At 26.3% G+C, this 20106-nt stretch overlaps 1 protein-coding gene across 1 annotated transcript; it reads left to right on the top strand.

Moving 5' to 3' along the window:
• Positions 1-4033: 4033 nt before the first annotated feature.
• On the top strand, positions 4034-5685 carry LOC127288688 (uncharacterized). The gene is made up of 4 exons (XM_051316301.1): positions 4034-4134; positions 4346-4540; positions 4886-5071; positions 5260-5685. The coding sequence occupies exons 1-4, from the start codon at positions 4090-4092 to the stop codon at positions 5557-5559; spliced, it is 726 nt and encodes a 241-aa protein (XP_051172258.1). The 5' UTR covers positions 4034-4089; the 3' UTR covers positions 5560-5685.
• Positions 5686-20106: the final 14421 nt, after the last annotated feature.

Genomic DNA, 20106 nt, shown 5'->3' with positions numbered 1-20106 from the left:
TTTAGGTACCTGAAAACTAGATAGTTCTCACATAGTTTTACTATGAGGCAACTAGATAGTATAACTGTTCTGACCTTTCTAAGTAAAATATATCCACTAAACAGTTTTTATATAGTTTAACTATTCAAGGACTAGGTAGTATAACTGTCTTGACCTTTATAAAAATAATACAAACACCATAAAATTACCATACACTTTAACTATCCAGAAACTAGATGGTATAACTGTTCTGACTGTTTTAAAAAACATATGCAATAGGTAGTTTTTATATAGTGTAACTGGCTAAAAACTAGATTGTTCGTATACAGTTTCACTATCTGAAAACTGAATAGTTCGCATAGAGTTTAAGAATCCAGAAACAATATAGTTCTCATACACTTTTACTATCAGAAAACTAGATAGTATTAGTGCCCTAACTTTTCTAAATAAAGTATATACATTAGACAGATTCTATATAGTTTAACTATCTAAAAACAAGGTAGTTTTCATATAGTTTAACTATATAAAACTGGATAGTTTCAAAACAGTTAAACTATTCAAAAACTAGATAGTATAACTGCCTTGACCTTTATAGAAATAACATAGTCATCAGATGGTTTTCATATAGTTTAACTATCCAGAAACAAGATGGTATAACTGTTCTGACTGTTCTAAATAAAATATATGCAATAGATGATTGTTATATAGTGTAACTGTCTGAAAACTAGATAGTTTGCATTCATTTAACCTATCTAAAAAGTAAAAACTAAATAGTTTGTACAGAGTTTAATGATGCAGAAACTAGATAGTTTTCATACACTTTAACTATCAGGAAACTACATAGTATTATACTACCCTATAAACTTTCTAAATAAAATATATGCGCTAGACAGATTCCATATAGTTTAACTATTCAAAAACTAGGTAGTTTTCATATAGTTTAACTATCTAAAAACTGGATAGTTTCAAAACAGTTTAACTATTCAAAAACTAGATAACTGTATTGATTTCTATAAAAATAATATAAATACCAAATAGTTTTCACACAGTTTAACTATCCGGAATCTAGATGGTTTTTATATAGTTTTGCTAATCAGGAAACTAGACAGAATAACTGACCTGACCTTTCTAAATAAAATATGTGCACTAAATAGTTTTAATATCGTGTAACTATCTAAAAACTAGATAGTTTCCATACAGTTTAACTATCCAAAAACAATATTAAAAATGTACTTGTAATTTAAAATTTTTGATATTCATATCATTAATTTATCATGTTTTGAGGATGTGCCCATTTAAATAAAATAGAAATATCAAATGAAGAATCAATGACTGAGAAAAAAAATGACTGATTCAAATACATAATAATACTTTTACGAAAATAACATATTCTTGTTAAAGAGGATCGTTTTAATTATTGTATACATGCCACATTGCATGCAACTGCTTTAGGTGATACCCCCTCTCTCTCTCTCTCTCTTTCTCACTCTCTATTTTAACATCACAGAAATTCTCTTTTTACGTTAAATATGTGCGGGTAAGCAAATTACTGTTAAGAGAAAATGTAAACTGAATATAAATTTTACTTAGTAATTCAAGTTAAATGTTTAATGACAAGTGTGTGACAATTAATGCATCATAAAAATGTAAGTTCCTTTTTTTTGAAAATAATGAAAAAAAATATTTAAAAAAATGTATTTTAAATACACATTTCCTTTGCGAGTATATATATATATATATATATATATATATAGTATATAATGTACATTTACTTTGATGATAAGATGTTCAACAACCTAATCACCAAAGGCTTGCATGTCGTGAGCAATATTGGCGCGAAAACAAACGATCTTGGCCCGGATGAGGCAGCAACGTGTAATTACGCGGCATATTGCAATGGTTGTTTTACACACATATAACGTTGTCACGAACTTGATCTGACAGCCTGTTTGACATGTGTCAGAAATAGTACAATTATAATCATTACATACGATCTTCCCCCCACCCAGACATATATATATATATATATATATATATATGATTCCTACCAGCATGATTCATGATCAAATACATTCTTTATTCACGTCGTTTTGATTATGTTTATTATTTGTAACAAGCTGTTTATAAATTGCCATACAAGGTAAATAGATTGGGACTTTTTATAAAGAAAGAAGAAAAATAATGTAAACACGAAACCCGTGTGAAATTAATTCACGTTTCTATAAATGTTACGCTAAGAGTTGTATTTAATTTCTGTATACACTGAATGAAACATATGCACTAGACAGTTTCTATATAGTTTAACTATCCAAAAAATAGAGAGTATAATTGTCCTGAAATTTATAAATAAAATATATAAACTAGATAGTTTATATGTACATATAGTTTAACAATACCGAAATTAGACAGTTTCTATGTAGTTTAACTATTCAATAACTGGAAAGTACAATTGTCCTGAAATTTATAAATAAAATATGTAAACTCGATAGTTTCTATATAGGTTAACTATCTAAAAACTAGATAGTTTCTATCCAGTTTAACTATCTAAAGACTATATGGTTTCTATCCAGTTTAACTATCTAAAGACTATATAGTTTCTATCCAGTTTAACTATCCATAAAATAGGCTGTATAATTGTTCTAACCTTTGTAAATAAAATATATGAACTAGATAGGTTCTATATAGTTTAACTATCTAAGAACTAGATAGTGTACATATAGTTTAACACTCCCGAAACTAGACAGTTTCTATATAATTTAACTATTCAATAACTGGAAAGTACAATTGTCCTGAAATTTATATATAAAATATGTAAACTAGATAGTTTCTATATAGCTTAACTATCTAAAAACTAGATAATTTCTATCCACTTTAACTATCTAAAGACTATATAGTTTCTATCCAGTTTAACTATCCAAAAAATAGGCTGTATAATTGTTCTGACCTTTGTAAATAAAATATATGAACTAGATAGGTTCTATATAGTTTAACTATCTAAGAACTAGATAGTGTACATATAGTTTAACAATCCCGAAACTAGACAGTTTCCATATAGTTTAAGTTTCTGAAAATTAGATAGTTTAAGTTTCTGAAAACTAGATAGTTTGTATGCAGTTTGACTATCCAGAAACTACATTGTTTTCATATAGTTTAAGTTTCTGAAAACTATATAGTTTTTATGCAGTTTAACTGGCCAGAAACTAGATAGTTTTTATACAGATTTACTATCAGGAAACTAAATAGTATTACTGCCCTAATCTTTCTAAAGAAAATATGTGCACTAAACAGTTTCTATATAGTTTAACTATCTAAAAACTAGATAGTTTACATATAGTTTAACTATCCAGAAACTAGATAGTTTTTATATATACAGAAATTATTTATTTTATTTTTTATTTTATTATTTAAATTATTATTAATTATTATTTCAAGTAAATAATTTTTTAAATAATAGTCAAGTAACCGATTCTTTGAGTCATATAAATTTTTTTTTCAGTGTAGTCAGTGTATAATTTAACTAAGCCGAAACTAACTAGAAATATAACGCTACGACCAACAAGTCGTTTTCTACTATCAGTTACTCATTTTTAACTAAAAATTAGTATTAAATAAAAAAAAAGTTATACAAATCTAATTTTTTTTAAAAAATCATCGCTCAATTAATAAAAATTTTGTGTAAAAAAAGAATACCTGCTTTTTATTTATTTATCTATTCTTATTTTCTTTTTTTTTCTTTTTATTTATTTATTTTGATTTATGTATTATATATTCACAATTTGCATTAAATATTTAAATTTCAAATACTATAAAATTCATACAAGTGTTTTTTTTACAAAAAATGTATTAGATAAACAAAATGCGTCAAAAAAAAAAATTCGTCAAATAAAGAAAACAAATTGTAGAATTATTTTAACAGCAGTTAAAAGTAGCAAAAATTAAAAGTTTATCTATTTAAATTTATCGAAAAAAAAAAATTTATGGCTGCGTCAAATAATAAATTAATTTACATATAAAATTATTAACTTTTCACGGTATATAAAGCACAATTTGAAAGAAAATTTTTAAAATAGTTTCCAAGTTCTATAACATTTCATATTCAACAATATTATAATGAATTTGATAATTACAATTGTCTTTTTAATTTGTACATATCAGGTAATTCTATAACAAATAAATAATTTAAATTCAAAAAAAAAATTTAATTCCATTTTTTTGTTTAGTTTAATTTTTCAATTACTCTCATTTTTTTTAACAATATTTTTAAAAAAAAAATTTTTTTAAATTTATTTTAAAAAAAAAATCCGTACGCAAAAAGCAATTAAGGAATTTTTTTTAATAAAATTTTTTAAAAAAATCTCTTTTTCAGATATGTTTATCATCGAATATTAATGTCGACTCTAATTTAGAAAATTTACAAAAGGACATTAAAAAACTCAGTTTAAGAATCGAAGATTTGAATGATGTCATAGTACAGTCATTGCCAAATAAATTTAGCCGAATAGAATTTAATATTTACAATAACTTTAGATTTAAGGATATCTTGAAAATCGAAAAAATGAAGGTTAAGTATTTGTTTCAATATTTTTCTTTTAATAAATGTACTCTCTAAATCTGAATTAGTAAAAAAGTTTACTAATTTGAATTAGTGACTTAGTTTTTGCTTTTCAATTAGTAAAATTTGACTAATTATTAGTAACTTTTACTAACAATTAGTAAAATTTAACTAATTCTAAAACAAACAGTGAGTCACTAATTTAAATTAGTAAACATTTTTACTAATTCAGATTTAGAGAGTATTATTTCATATTTACTGTATAATATTCTTTTTTTTAAATAAATTTTTAACAATTTTTTGTTTTTAAACTTTGAAATTTTATATATATGATGAATTTTTTTTTTATTCTAGAGGGATAATAATATCAGCAATATTGAAAATATCAATGGACCATTGAAATCATGTCTTGAAAATAGTACAAAAATATGGAGAGAACGTTACTTGACAATTGAGAAAAATTTAGAAGATTGCCTAGCGACTGCTAAAAATGAACATTATACGATTTCCATTAAATCGTATTACGATTCTTTTATTAATGTATGTATTAATTAATAATTAGTAATTAATTACTATTAATTATTAATATATATATATATATATATATATATATATAGTTTCAAAAATAAATAATATTTTTTTTTCTAATTTATTATAGTAAATAAATTTTGTTTAATTAATAAAATATAATAATAATTTGACAAAAATTGAAAAATATTATTTTTCAGAATGCCAATAATTTGGAATCACAAGTGCAAACTGTTTATTCAAACTATGAAAAGAAGAATTACACTGAAATTTTGACAAATGGAACTTCTATTAAAGAATTAAAAAGTACCGAATTAAATATTCGAATTGATGGTCTTAGAGATATTTCAAATAATTTAATTAGATTGCTAGCTAATACACACGATATGATGTTAATAGAAAGTCAACACTGTAATTTTACTGTTCAGCAGAAATTACAAGAGGAATGGCCTAAAAGTTCAGAGGAAATAAAATATTGTTTTTCTAATTTTACATTATAAAACACCTAAAGGAAAAAATGAAAATTCAATTTTTTTTTTAAACAAAATTTGTTATTTTATATCTTCTTATTTTTTATTATCTTCGTAATGAAGAAAAAAATGAATATCTTTATTAATGAATAATATTTTAATGAATAAAAATCTTATAAAAAATAAAAAAAAAATCTTTTTTTTCAAAGATCTAATTTACATAATTCACTATATTTTATAAATTTAATTATTTTATCAATTTTTTTTTCAAATTGTGCTTTACATATAATTATTTACATAATAATTTTATATTTAAATAAATTTATTATTTGACGCAATCTAAATTTATTTTGATAAATTTAAATAGATAAACTTTTATACTTTTTGCTACTAATAAACACAATGTACATAGTATACAAGAATAAATAATAATAATAATAATAATAATAATAATAATAATAATAATAATAATAAAAATAATCATAATAATAATGCTTTTTGCTACTTTCAACTGCTGATAAAATAATTTAATATTTGATTTTGAATATTTTGATTCCAATGAAGACATCAGTTATTTGTTTTGAAGTAAAAAAAAAACTTAGGCCAGGTTGCTTTTGGTTTTAAGTAGAAAAAAGTGTATTAGTCAGACGAACTTTAATTTTAATACAGTGTTTATTTTTAAAAAGAAAAGAAAAAGTTTTTTGTCAGGTAACATTTTGTTTTTAAGTAGAAAAAGTAGTTTTGCCAGAAATAATTTATTTTTAAGTAGAAAAAGGTAGTTTAGTCAAAAAAATTATTATTTTAAGTAGAAAGATTAGTTTGTAAGTAGAAAGATTAGTTTGGCCAGGTAGATTCTGTTTTTAAGTAGAAAAAAGTGTATTAGTCAGACGAATTTTATTTTGAAGTAGAAAAATTATATTTGGCCAGGTAGATTTTAGTTTCAAGTAGAAAAAAGTATATTAATTAGACGAATTTAATTTAGAATCATTGTAGAGTACTAGAATTTATTTTAAAGTAGAAAAAAGTTGTTTTATCAGACAATTTTAAGTTTTTCAGTAGAAAAAGTAATTTTTATTACCCTCAATTTATTTTAAAGTAGAAAAAGGTAGTTTAGTCAGAGAAATTTTATTTAAAAATAGTAGAAATTAATTTTTGTCAATCAAAGTTTAATATTAAGTAGAAAAAATTATATTAGTCAGCCGAATTTTGATTTTAAGTAGAATAAGCAGTTTTTTCTAGGTAGATTTTCGTTTTATGTAGAAAAATGTGTATTAATCAGATGAGTTTTAATTTTAAGTAGAAAAAGTCGATTTTTAAGATGGATTTTGGTTGCAAGTAGAAAAAGATGTATTAGTCAGACGAATTTTACTTTTAAGTAGTTTTGTCCTACTGTTTATTTTTAGGTAGAAAAAAAGTTTTTTATTAGACAAAACTTTGCTTTTAAGTAAAAATAGTAGTTTTTTTAGAAATAATTTATTTTTAAGTAGAAAAAGATAGTTTACTGAGACAAATTTTGTTTTTAAGTAAAAAAAAAAAAGTAGTTTTCAAAGAAATAATTTATTTTTATGTAGAAAAAAGTAGTTTAGGCAGAGAAATTTTGTTTAAAAATAGTAGAAATTAATTTTTACCAATCATAGTTTAATATTAAGTAGAAAAAATTGTATTAGTCAGCCGAATTTGTATTTTAAGTAGAATAAGCAGTTCTTTCTAGGTAGATTTTCGTTTTAAGTAGAAAAATGTGTATTAGTCTGACGATTTTTAATTTTAAGTGGAAAAATCAGATTTTCCAGGTAGATTTTGATTTCAAGTAGAAAAAGGTGAAAAGACGAATTTTAATTTTCGGTAGTTTTGTTCCAGTGTTTATATTTAGGTAGAAAAAAGTTGTTTATCAGACAAAACTTTGCTTTTAAATAAAAATAGTAATCTTGTTAGAAATAATTTATTTTTAAGTAGAAAAAGTTAGTTTAGTCAGACAAATTTTGTTTTTAAGTAGAAAAAGTAGTTTTGAAAATATAATTTATTTTTAAGTAGATAAAAGTAGTTTATCCAGATAGATTTTGGTTTTAAGTAGAAAAAACTGTATTAGTCAAACGAATTTAATTTGCAATTAGTTTTATTTGAAAAATTTTTGTTTAAGTAGAAAAAACATTTTCTGTCAGACTTAATTTTATTTCCAGGTGAAAAAGTAGTAAAAAAGTGTATCAGTCAGACGAATTTTGTTTTTAAGTAGAAAAAATAATTGGACAAGATTTTTTTTCAATTACATAACCTAAAATATTTTGCCTCTAAGGTCCCTTTTCTTGTGGAGAGTCACATGTTATTATGTTATTTTATTATTTTACTGTTTATATTATATTATTATACTATTTATATTATATTTTTACAGAATTTATATTTTATTATTTTATTATTTTATTATTTTATTATCATATTATTATATTATTATATTATTATAATTTATAATACTCATTTTTCTCCATTATTTTCTATTTCTCCCTCCGTCTCTTTTCCCCTTCGAATATTGAATTTCTTTCTCTTTCTATATAAAAATTTAAAAACATCTCTTTCCCTACAAAATATTAACATTTGTTTCGCCTCCCCTTTTGAATTGTAACACGTCTTTCTCTCTCTCTCTCTCTCTCTTTTTTTTCTCTCTCGACGAAGATTTTACTTCTTAACAGAATAGTAGGAGTATCAGCATCCGTTCAATGGCAAACACGGATCTGGCAAAGTGTCCTTTTCTCTCGACAGAAAAGAAGAAGAAAAAAAAAAAGAATGAAATAAAAAGAAGAAGAAAGCAAAGTGGGAGTTTGGAAGGCGTTGAAAATCAGCCGGGTCAATGCAAGCACCCCCCCCCTCCCCGCCCCCATCCCTAACGCGAAGACGACTTGCTGGTCGCTAAGAGCAACGTCGCAACAATCCTTGTCGTATAGGGAGTAGGACGAGAGATGGTCGTTTGAAATTTCTTGGTGGGGGGTTTGAATGTGGATGAGGGAGGAAGATGGAGTAGCAGGATGCGGGGTGGCTAGCTGCTATGGTATTGTGGGGTGTCCGGGGGCAGAATAAGAGAGAGAGGGAGAGAGAGAGAGAGATAAAGCAAAGGGGCGGCTGGTTGGTGATGCATTGCGCGAACTCCCTGTGGCGAGGTCACGTGACTACCCCTCATTGATCGTTCCCTGGAGGAACGTTGGACACACGATTCGCACCTACAACTGCGGTGACATAGCTGTGTTAATCGCGTCTTGTGAGCTTGAGACGAGGATTTTCATGCTTGACATTCAAACTCGCTATATATATATATATAATCCGACAAGTGCGCATTTTCAAAAAATTCATTTATTTTTGGAAAAAAAAAATTTTTTTTTTTAGATAAATTAATTTTGATAATACTATTTACTGTAATTAATGTAGATTTATATTTTTGAATTTTGCATTTTAAATTTACTTTTATATTTTATAAATAGTCACATTTTGACTATAATTAAATTGCATTGATTCGTTTATTAATTAGTAATCGTAAATTTTAGTCAAAATTAACTAATTTATAGTAGAAAACTACTAATCCAACTTGGAAAGATTCACCAGAAAGTGCCCCCTGGAAGTTCTATCAGAATTCCGCCGGAACTTCCAACGTAATTCCGTCAGAATTCCATCGGAGATCCAAAGAATTTCCGATGGGATTCCGACGGAATTAGGACTCTAAAAAATTTTGAAAAAAATTAATCGGAATCCCATCGGAAATTCTTTGGAACTCCGATGGAATTACGACGGAATTACGTTGGAAGTTCCGGCGGAATTCTGATAGAACCTCCAGGAGGCACTTTCCGGGGAATCTTTTCAATTGGGATTCGTTTATTTAGGTTTATTAATTAAAATAATGCCTTACTAAACGAATTAGTAGTATTCTAAAATTAATTAGTAATTTTTGATTTAGAATTAATAACCGTTTTGACTAAAATTAAGTCATCGTTTTGACTAATTATTAGTCAAAATTACTAATTATTAGTCAATAATATGACTGATTGATAGTAGAAAACTACTAATTCGTTTACTATAGTTTACTCTAACAGTTAATAAATGAATTAGTAGTTTTCTAATATTAATTAGTCATTTTTAATTAAGAATTAGTAATTGTTTTGACTAATTTTTGGAGAAACTGACTAATTGATAGTAGAATATACTGATTGATAGTAGAAATTACTGATTGATAGTTGAAAACTACTAGTTTATTAATTAAAGTTTACTAATTGAAATAGTACCCTTACTAAATTAATGAGTAGTATAATTATGCTAAAACTATCACTGAACATAACCTACAATTTTTTTTTTTTGCCTTTAAGGTCCCTTATATCGTAAAGCATCACATATATCTTAGCGTCGCGAAAAAATGGACCTTTCAATCAAACGAATTATAGGTTATTACGACATGAATTTTCACTTAAAATTTAAAATTATAACCTATAATTTTTTGCTTCTAAGCTCCCCTTCTTTGGAACGCGTCACAATTTTAATAGTATAATAATACATAATTAAAAATTTCATATATATATATATATATATATATATATATATATATATATATGCGTCCTAACACGGTGAAAGGGGCCTTAAGGTAAACAAAATTTAAGGTTATGTTTACGATTTTTAAAGTAATAATATACAAAAAAAAAAGATCACCTTTTGTATGCAAAAAGTTACATGATGCAAACCACAATCCAAATATTCAATAAAAACTGATTTTGATTTTACATAATTAAAAATTTAATTCAAATAAAACAATCACTCAACATAACCTAAAATTTAATTTTATCGTAAGGTCCCTTTTACCGTGTCAGGACTTAATTATAATATTCTACGCAATTATTAAAATGGCAATATATATATATATATATTTAAAAAAAATTAAAAATTCTAAAATGGTCTATCACAATTTTTTTTTATTTCTCGTTGTTTTCTTTTTAACGACGCATGTTTGGGAGTTTTAGGTAAAGTGTTGCAATATTCTCATGGCAATAACGTTGAATCTGTATAACGATGCGACTCGCTCCGTATAACGATCGTGGAAGATAATCAACGATTGAAAGTGCACTGCGGTTGAAAGCACCCCTCCCCTCCCCCTCACCCACCCCCTTTCTCTTCTATATATCGTTTAGTGAGTTGATATCTGCAAATAGCAATTTAAGTTTATGATTTTGAGATTTCCTATATACTCTAGATATATAAATATATCAATTTTTTAAAAATCTAATTTTAAAAATTTTATTCTCGAAGAAAAAAAATTAGTCATCTTAATTAATATTTAACTTACCTTAGGTAATTACAATTGCTAATTATTTAATTATACAAATTATAATTATTTTTATAGGGATGAAAAAAAAATTAAAATGTAAAATAAAAAAAAAAATAATAATTGTAGGTATATAAAAAGAATATTTTTCTTAAATATATGGATCCGACCCCCCCCCCCCTCACCCCTTTCGAAAAAGTGTAGGAAACATATATATATCGCATCTTTCGAGTGTGTGGCTATAAAAATTGTAGTGGGTACATCTCAACCATCTGTTTGCATACTAAAATGGTTTAAAACTCTCAACCTTTAGCTCGAATCAGAATATATATGCGAGGAAAATTTTATAAAGTCCAAGTACTACTTGCGACATTAAAATCAATTTTTTCCTTTGTTTTTTTATGATTGTTATAAATAAAATAAATGTTGTGAGGTCTGGAACTATTCTTTCTTTTTTTTTAATCAAAATTATCTCAGTATAATAATGAAAGTACAAAAATTATTTTTACTAATTAACGTTTAAAGTTTGTCTGACTTGACAATGTATTTTCTACTTAAAAATAAATTCTATCATGCAGAACTCTTTTCTTTATTTAAAAAACAAAAAATTTATCTGACAAAACTACCTTTTTCTATTCAAAACTAAATTATTTCTGACACAATTTACTGTATTTATCATTAAAACTACTAATATTAAACCAGTACTGGTGTTTATACAGTATCTGTACTAAACCAGAAATGTTCTTTCAGTAATGAAAATTCAGTACTAAGCCAGTATTAAATCTTTACCGTATGTACTTACTGTATTTTTTATTTTTACTGCCAGTACTATATGTAGTTACTGTATTTTTTATTTATACTGACAATATTGAACCAGCACCGTATGTACTTACAGGATTTTGAATTACTACTACCAGTATTGAAACAATTCTCTATGTACTTACTGTATTTTTATTAATACTGTCAGTATCAAAGCAGTACTGTATGTACTTACTGCATTTTGTATTAACGCTGATGCACCATTGAAATAGTTCTGTATGTACTTACTGTTTTTTTAAATTAATATTGACAGTACTTACTGCATTTTTATCAATACTGTATGCAGTTACTGCCTTTGCTGACAATATTAAACCAGTACTGTATGTACTTACTGTACTTTTTATCAATATTGTATGTTCTTACTGTATTTTTTATCAATATTGTATGTACTTACTGTATTTTTTATTTGTAATGCCAGTACTATATGTAGTTACTGTATTTTTTATTTATACTGACAGTATTGAACCAGCACCGTATGTACTTACTGAATTTTGTATTACTACTACCAGTATTGAAACAGTTCTTTATGTACTTACTGTATTTTTATTAATACTGTCAGTATCAAAACAGTACTGTATGTACTTACTGCATTTTGTATTAACGCTGATGCATCATTAAAATAGTTCTGTATGTACTTACTGTTTTTTTAAAAATTAATATTGACAGTACTTACTGTATTTTTTATCAATACTGTATGTACTTACTGTATTTTTCATTAATATTATCAATATTTTATTATAATTAAAAAATAGTTATGAATTTATTGCTACATAAATTATTTTTGCGAAATATTAAAAAATTTTGTATATCACTTCCGTTTATAAAACAAAAATATTTCAATTTTTGACACTGTTTTTTGAATTTGTTGATAATTCTAAAGTGGTTTCAACCAAAATCGCTTAAATTGCCTACATATTTCTTAATGGAAATTAATTTGAAAAATATTTGAAGAAAGAAGGAGAGCGAGAGCAAGAGTGAGAGATTTTCATATATTAACAGAGTGTGCAAATTCTAAATCCTGTAGGAAGTTGAGAGGAACAAAAGGGATTAGGGTAGGTAACCGAAAACCATGAAGGCAAGGCGCGTAGAATATAGGAGATTGGACATAGTGGTCCACACGAAGTACCAAACCAGAGAGTGGCTTTAAGTTTATGACCCTTGGAAAAGCGATACGTCAACGTCATAATGGCAGCCATAAATCCAACTCGCACGCGCCTAAACTCACTTCACAAGACCGCATGCAGACCCAGAATTGCGCGCGACGATCCATTCTCAAACCTAGACACACTGCAAACACTCCTATATATATATATATATGTTCGATGATTCATGATTACCCCAATATAACATTATTACACCATCTCAAGGAACTTTACAATTGTTTCACCCTCAACTCTGTAGCTTTCAATTTTAAGCTCTTGTAATTATTGTAAATTCCACTATGTATTTAATATCTTTCAAGATGAAGTGTTTTAAGTTGAAAAAACTTGTTTTTTCAGTAGACAAAATTTTATTTTTATGAAGAAAAATTAGTTTCTGCAGGTTGATTGTGGTTTTAAGTAGAAAAAATTGTATCAGTCAGACAAATTTTCTTCATACAGTAAGTACAAAAAAAATATTTGTCAAATATTGCGAGAATAAAAATAAAAAATACAGTAAGTACATACAGTATTTGTTTAATATGGACAATGCAAATAAAAAAAAACAGTAAGTACATACACAACACTGGTTCTACATTGTAACTGAAAATAAAAAAATACAGTAAGTACATACGGTAAAGATTTAATATTGGCTTAGTACTGAATTGCCATTACCAAAAGATCAGTTCTGGTTTAGTACAGATACTGTATAAATTCCAGTACTGGTTCACTAGTGATAGTTTTAATGATAAATACAGTAAGTACATACGGTACAGATTTAATACTGCCAGTATTAATTAAAAACACAGTAAGTACAAAAAATATTTGTCCAATACTGTGACAATAAAAATAAAAAATACAGTAAGTACATAAAGTACTGGTTCAATATTGTCAACATAAAACAAAATACAGTAAGTACATACAGTACTGGTTCCATACTGGCAATATTGATAATAAAATACAGTAAGTACATACAGTACTATTTCAACACTGCGGCAGTGATAATACAAATTGCCGTAAGTACATACAGCACTGCTTCGATACTGACAGTATGAATAAAAATACAGTAAGTACATACACAGCACTGGTTCTACACTGTAACTATAAATAAGAAATACAGTAAGTACATACGGTAAAGATTTAATATTGGCTTACTACTGAATTGTCATTACCAAAAGATCAGTTCTGTTTTTGTACAGATACTGTATAAATTCCAATACTGTTTCAATAGTGATAGTTTTAATGATAAATACAGCAAGTACATACGGTACAGATTTAATACTGCTAGTATTAATTAAAAATACAGTAAGTACAAAAAATATTTGTCCAATACTGCGACAATAAAAATAAAAAATACAGTAAGTACATAAAGTACTGGTTCAAAATTGTCAACATAAAACAAAACACAGTAAGTACACACAGTACTGGTTCCATACTGGTAATATTGATAATAAAATACAGTAAGTACAAACAGTACTATTTCAACACTGCGGCAGGGTTAATACAAATTGCCGTAAGTACATACAGCACTGCTTCGATACTGACAGTATGAAAAAAAATACAGTAAGTACATAAACAGCACTGGTTCTACACTGTAACTGAAAATAAAAAAATACAGTAAGTACATACGGTAAAGATTTAATATTGGCTTACTACTGAATTGCCATTACCAAAAGATCAGTTCTGGTTTTGTACAGATACTGTATAAATTCCAATACTGTTTCAATAGTGATAGTTTTAATGATAAATACAGCAAGTACATACGGTACAGATTTAATACTGCCAGTATGAATAAAAAATACAGTAAGTACAAAAAATATTTGTCTAATACTGCGACAATAAAAATAAAAAATACAGTAAGTACATAAAGTACTGGTTCAAAATTGTCAACATAAAACAAAATACAGTAAGTACATACAGTACTGATAAAAAATATACACTAATTACATACAGTACTAATTCGTAAATATCATAAATATTTTTTTTAAAAAAGATCAAAAAAAATATAATGAGCAGAGTAAAAAATATTTAAACCATGAAAAACGAAATGGTTAGTAGAAAATATGACGATAAATTTTTGAAAACTGTAAAAATAGGTATTCGTCTAAGTTATTGGCATTTTCCGGGTTGTCTATACATATATATATATATATATATATATAGTATATATGTATGTTGCAAAAGCGAGAGAGGGTGATGGTCCACTAAAGGGCGTGTGAAGCATTTTATGCGTCGGATGCGGTGGACCCGATTCAATTTATACCCGCCCTCCAGTTTCCGGTAGTAAGCTAGATCTTACGGGATGGCAGCACTTCGCCTTACTTCCGGATTTTCTCCCGATGAAATATGAACGACGGAAAATAAATTGCTGTTACAAAATGGATTCTCGATCACCAAGTGTCACAAACCCCCTTCCCCCCCCCCTCTCCCAGCTACACTTCAATAAAAAGCAAGTTTCATATATATATATATATATATATATATATATATATATATATATATATATATATATATATATATATATATATATATATATATATATATATATATATAGAATAAATAAATCATATCATTTTCTTTATAGGTCTATTTTAAATGAATAGTATAAGAAAACTAAAATTATTTTTTTATTGTTAAAAAATCAAAAATATTTCCAATTCGCGTCAAGAAAAACAAATGTCAAAATAACGTAAAATATTAAAATAAATTAATGAATAATTAAATAAATAAATATTTATACAATACCGGAAATTGATGAAGTTCACAACTGGCGCAGTACTGGTACCACTATACTACCGCCTCAGCGTTTACAGTACTGTGCCAGTAGTCAATTTTCGATATAGGAAAATAACTAATTTTTTAGTATTTTTTATTTTTATTTATTTTTTATTTAAATATTATATTTTACATTACATTTTATTTATTTTTATTTCATAATATTATATTATTTTCAATAATTATAAAATAAATTAATTCATATTTATTTTTCAAAAAAATCTTAAAATTTTTAAATTGTTAAGAAATCCTCAAAAAAAAAAATTAGTAAATTTTTATTATTTTGGATAACAGTATTAAAATATTTAGTTTTTCTTTTTATGTAGAAACTAAAACTGGATATTTTTTAGGAATATTTTTTCTTTTTTTTATATATATAGATAGATGGAAAGAAAGTATTTTTCTGGATGTAGGAAAAAGGAATTTGACATGATAAAGTTGAAGATCAACCTTGGCAGAAGTTCTCTCGAGGTACATACTTGGTTCTTTCGTAAAGGCGGAGTCGGAGGCTCTGGAAAGGGGCTTGTAACACAGAGTATGAACAGAGGGATCGCCAAGCGATAAACCAAGCAGCCTGGAAAATTCCGGATCAACGACGCGATGTTTCAGCAAAAACTGTCTCGAATCAGAACTACCGAGGGCTCCACTTGTCTATTTTTCTTTATATTCTTTTTGCAAAGCTTGCCTTTTTGTCTAGATATATTCAATCATATTTACAAAGAGAGAGAGAGAGAGAGAGAGAGAGAGAGAGAGAGAGAGAAACTTCTCTTCTTAATAAGAAAAAAAATTTATTCATCAAAATAGAATAAAAACTGAGAACTAAATTTTTATATATTAATGAGAGAAAAAGTTCATTTGACTTAACCAAACAGTTTAATCCTATACGTGAAAAAAAGTACTCAGGAATTGACCACTGAAAAATTTTACGGAAATTCTTGCGAAAATTCATGTTGCAAATTTCGCCAAATTTTTTTTATATAATGAAGGAAAACAAACAAAACTTTTAGGTTAGGAATGGTTAGATTAGGTTAAGTTAGGTTAACTTAGGTTAGGTTAGAAATTGTTAGATTAAGTTAGGTTAGGTTATATTAGATTAGGAATCGTTAAATTAGGTTAGGTTATATTAGAAATGGCTAAGTTAGGTTAAGTTAGGTTAGCTTAGGTCAGATTAGGAATGGTTAGGTTAGAAATTGTTAGATTAAGTTAGGTGAGGTTAGGTTAACTTAGGTTAGGTTAGAAATTCTTAGATTAAGTTAGGTGAGGTTAGGTTAACTTAGGTTAGGTTAGAAATTGTTAGATTAAGTTAGGTTAGGTTATATTAGATTAGGAATTGTTAGATTAGGTTATGTTATATTAGAAATGGTTAGGTTAGGTTAAGTTGGATTAGATTAGGAATAATTAAGTTAGTTTAGATTAGTTTAGGTTAATCTAAGTTAGCTTAGGTCAGATTAGGAATGGTTAGGTTAGAAATTGTTAGATTAAGTTAGGTTAGGTTATATTACATTAGGAATTGTTAGATTAGGTTAGGTTAAGTTAGATTAGATTAGGAATGATTAAGTTAGTTTAGATTAGTTTAGGTTAATTTAAGTTAGATTAGGTCAGATTAGGAATGGTTAGGTTAGAAATTGTTAGATTAAGTTAGGTGGGGTTAGGTTAAAAATTGTTAGATTAAGTTAGGTTATATTAGAAATGGTTAGGTTAGGTTAAGTTAGATTAGATTAGGAATGGTTAAGTTAGTTTAGGTTAAGTTAAGTTAGCTTAGGTCAGATTAGGAATGGTTAGGTTAGAAATTCTTAGATTAAGTTAGGTGAGGTTAGGTTTACTTAGGTTAGGTTTGAAATTGTTAGATTAAGTTAAGTTAGGTTAGGTTATATTAGATTAGGAATTGTTAGATTAGGTTAGGTTATATTAGAAATGTTTTAGATGTTTCAAACAAATTTTTCTCTAAGTGCTAAAATTTTGATAAAATAAAAAAAAATTATATTTTTTCTAATCATAGTAAAATTGATATTAGGAATTTTCCTTTCGTTCATAGAGTATTTTCTTTATTTTCTTAATCAAGAATATATGTATGTGTGTGTGTGTATAGTGTACTAATGAAATAAGCTGTAAAATGCTAGATGCTATGAACTAAATCGAAGTCTGCAACGGTAGTAAAAGAAACATAATTCGTCACTGGGCTTTTTCTCTCTCTCACTTACTCTTGTTGGTTATATTCCCCTGCTGCGAATCTAGTGGATTTATGAGGAAAGTAATACGAATTACTTATGATTGTATAATAAAAGTCAGGGGTAAAGAGGAACGCTTTTAATGGACGGACCGTTAGCGATTTTCGTTGAATACCCCCCCACCCCCCCCCTTCCCATCAACGTACCCGCTTTAAAATTACCTCCAGCGATTTGTTGAACCTCAAAAACATTGACGTTATGTTTACTGTCAGGAAAATGAACCACAAACTTTCATTAATGTTAAAGCACGGCATTGTAAAAATTTCAAGAATGATTGTTTATTTTAGTTTTCTTATTTTTTTAATAATAATTATTTGTTAAATATTTCAAACTGTGTTATAAATTTAATAATAATTTGATTGAAATTTTTTTTGTTATTACTAAATATATACTTTTTCAACTTGGTGTGAATAATTTTTTTTAAGATTCAATTTCGTCTGACTAAACTAATTGTTTACTACTTAAAAAATAATTTTTATTGGCAGAACTATTTTATTACAAATATAAATAATAAATATTTATTTATTTACATATGTTAATTAACGGAAATATAGTATTTTTGATTAAAGAAAAAAATGTGTCTGATCAAAATGCTTTTACTACTTAAAAACCAAAAGTCTGACAAATTTGTTTTTACTACTTAAAATATCAATTCTGTTTGGGAAAACTACTTTTTCTATTGCTTTAAAAGAAAATTTGCCTGATATTACTATTTTTTGAAGTTAATTAATTATGTACGTCTGACCAAAAAAGTTTTTATTACTTAGAAAAATTTTTTTTTAAAAAACCAATTTTTTCTGTAGGCAAAAATTAACTATGTCTGACAAAACTACACTTTTCTCGTTAAAAAATATCAGTCTGACAAATACAGCTATTTCTACTTAGAATCAAAATGTTTAAGAATAATATAGTTTTTTCAACTTAACATTAAATTGTATTTGACAAATAAACTTTTACTACTTTGAAACAAAATTTGTCTGACTGAACTATTTTCTTCTACTTAATAATAAATTGTCTCTGACTAAATTACTTTTTCTACTTTAAAACGAAAAGTGTCTGACTAATACACTTTTTTCTATTTAAAACTAAAATCTACCTGGAAGAACTACCTTTACTACTTAAAATTAAAATTCGTCTGACTAATACAGTTTTTTCTAATTAAAACTAAAAAAAAACCTGGCACAAGTATATTATCTACTTTAAAACAAAAGTTATCTGTCTGATACACTTTTTTCTACTTAAAACGAAAATCTACATAAAAAGAACTACTTTTTCTACTTCAAATTAAAATTTATCTGACTAATACAATTGTTTCTACTTGAAACTAAAATCTACCTGGCCCAAGTATTTTTTCGACTTTAAAACAGAAGTTGTCTGTCTAATACACTTTCTTCTACTTAAACCCAAAATCTACCTAGAAAAACTACTTTTTCTACTTAAAATTAAAATTCCTCTAACTAATACAGATTTCTCTACTTGAAACCACAATCTGCCTAGAAAAAACTACCTTTACTACTTAAAATTAAAATTCGTCTGAGTAATACAGTCTTTTCTACTTAAAACTAAAATAACCTGGCCTAAGTATATTTTCTACATTAATACAAAAGTTGTCTGTCTGATACAATTTTAACTACTTAAAATGAAAATCTACCTAAAACGAACTACTTTTTGTACTTAAAATTAAAATTTGTCTGACTAATACAATTTTTTCTACTTGAAACTAAAATCTACCTGGCCCAAGTATTTTTTCTACTTTAAAACAGAAGTTGTCTGTCTGATACACATTTTTCTACTTAAAACGAAAATCTACCTAAAAAGTACTACTTTTTCTACTTAAAACTAAAATTTACCTGACTAATACAGATTACTCTACTTAAATCGAAAATCCAACAGAAAAAATTACTTTTTCTACATCAAAAAAAATTTGATTATCACGCTTTTTTCTACTTAATAATAAATTGTTCCTTAAATTTACTTTTACTACATAAATTTGAAATTAAAAACACTTCCATCTATATAACAACGCAACAACTATGATGAATTTTCGAAAAGAGTATATCAACTGTCGATGATGCAGTTTATTATCAACAAACAGTTAATGCCTTTTCTTCTTTTCCTTCTTACCGGCAGTCGAGAATTGAATCATCATTCCCTACACAATCGAAAATACAGACGTGACCCTCTGATTTCTATAAAGCCAAACCGGTTTACCATCCCTCGATTTGAAAATACCTTCAGCTGAAATCCAAACTATTTTTTTTCCCCAAAAACTAATTTTATACAAAAATATCCCATTTTAATAGATTTCCAATTTTACCCAAAAAAAAAT

The sequence above is a fragment of the Leptopilina boulardi genome, unplaced genomic scaffold (assembly GCF_019393585.1).
Source record: "Leptopilina boulardi isolate dan_hultmark-lab unplaced genomic scaffold, ZJU_Lbou_2.1 LbouV2_392, whole genome shotgun sequence".
In the NCBI taxonomy this organism is placed as follows: Eukaryota; Metazoa; Arthropoda; class Insecta; order Hymenoptera; family Figitidae; genus Leptopilina; species Leptopilina boulardi.
Note: the sequence above shows the minus strand (reverse complement) of the source record. Positions and strands in the feature narration are given on the sequence as shown.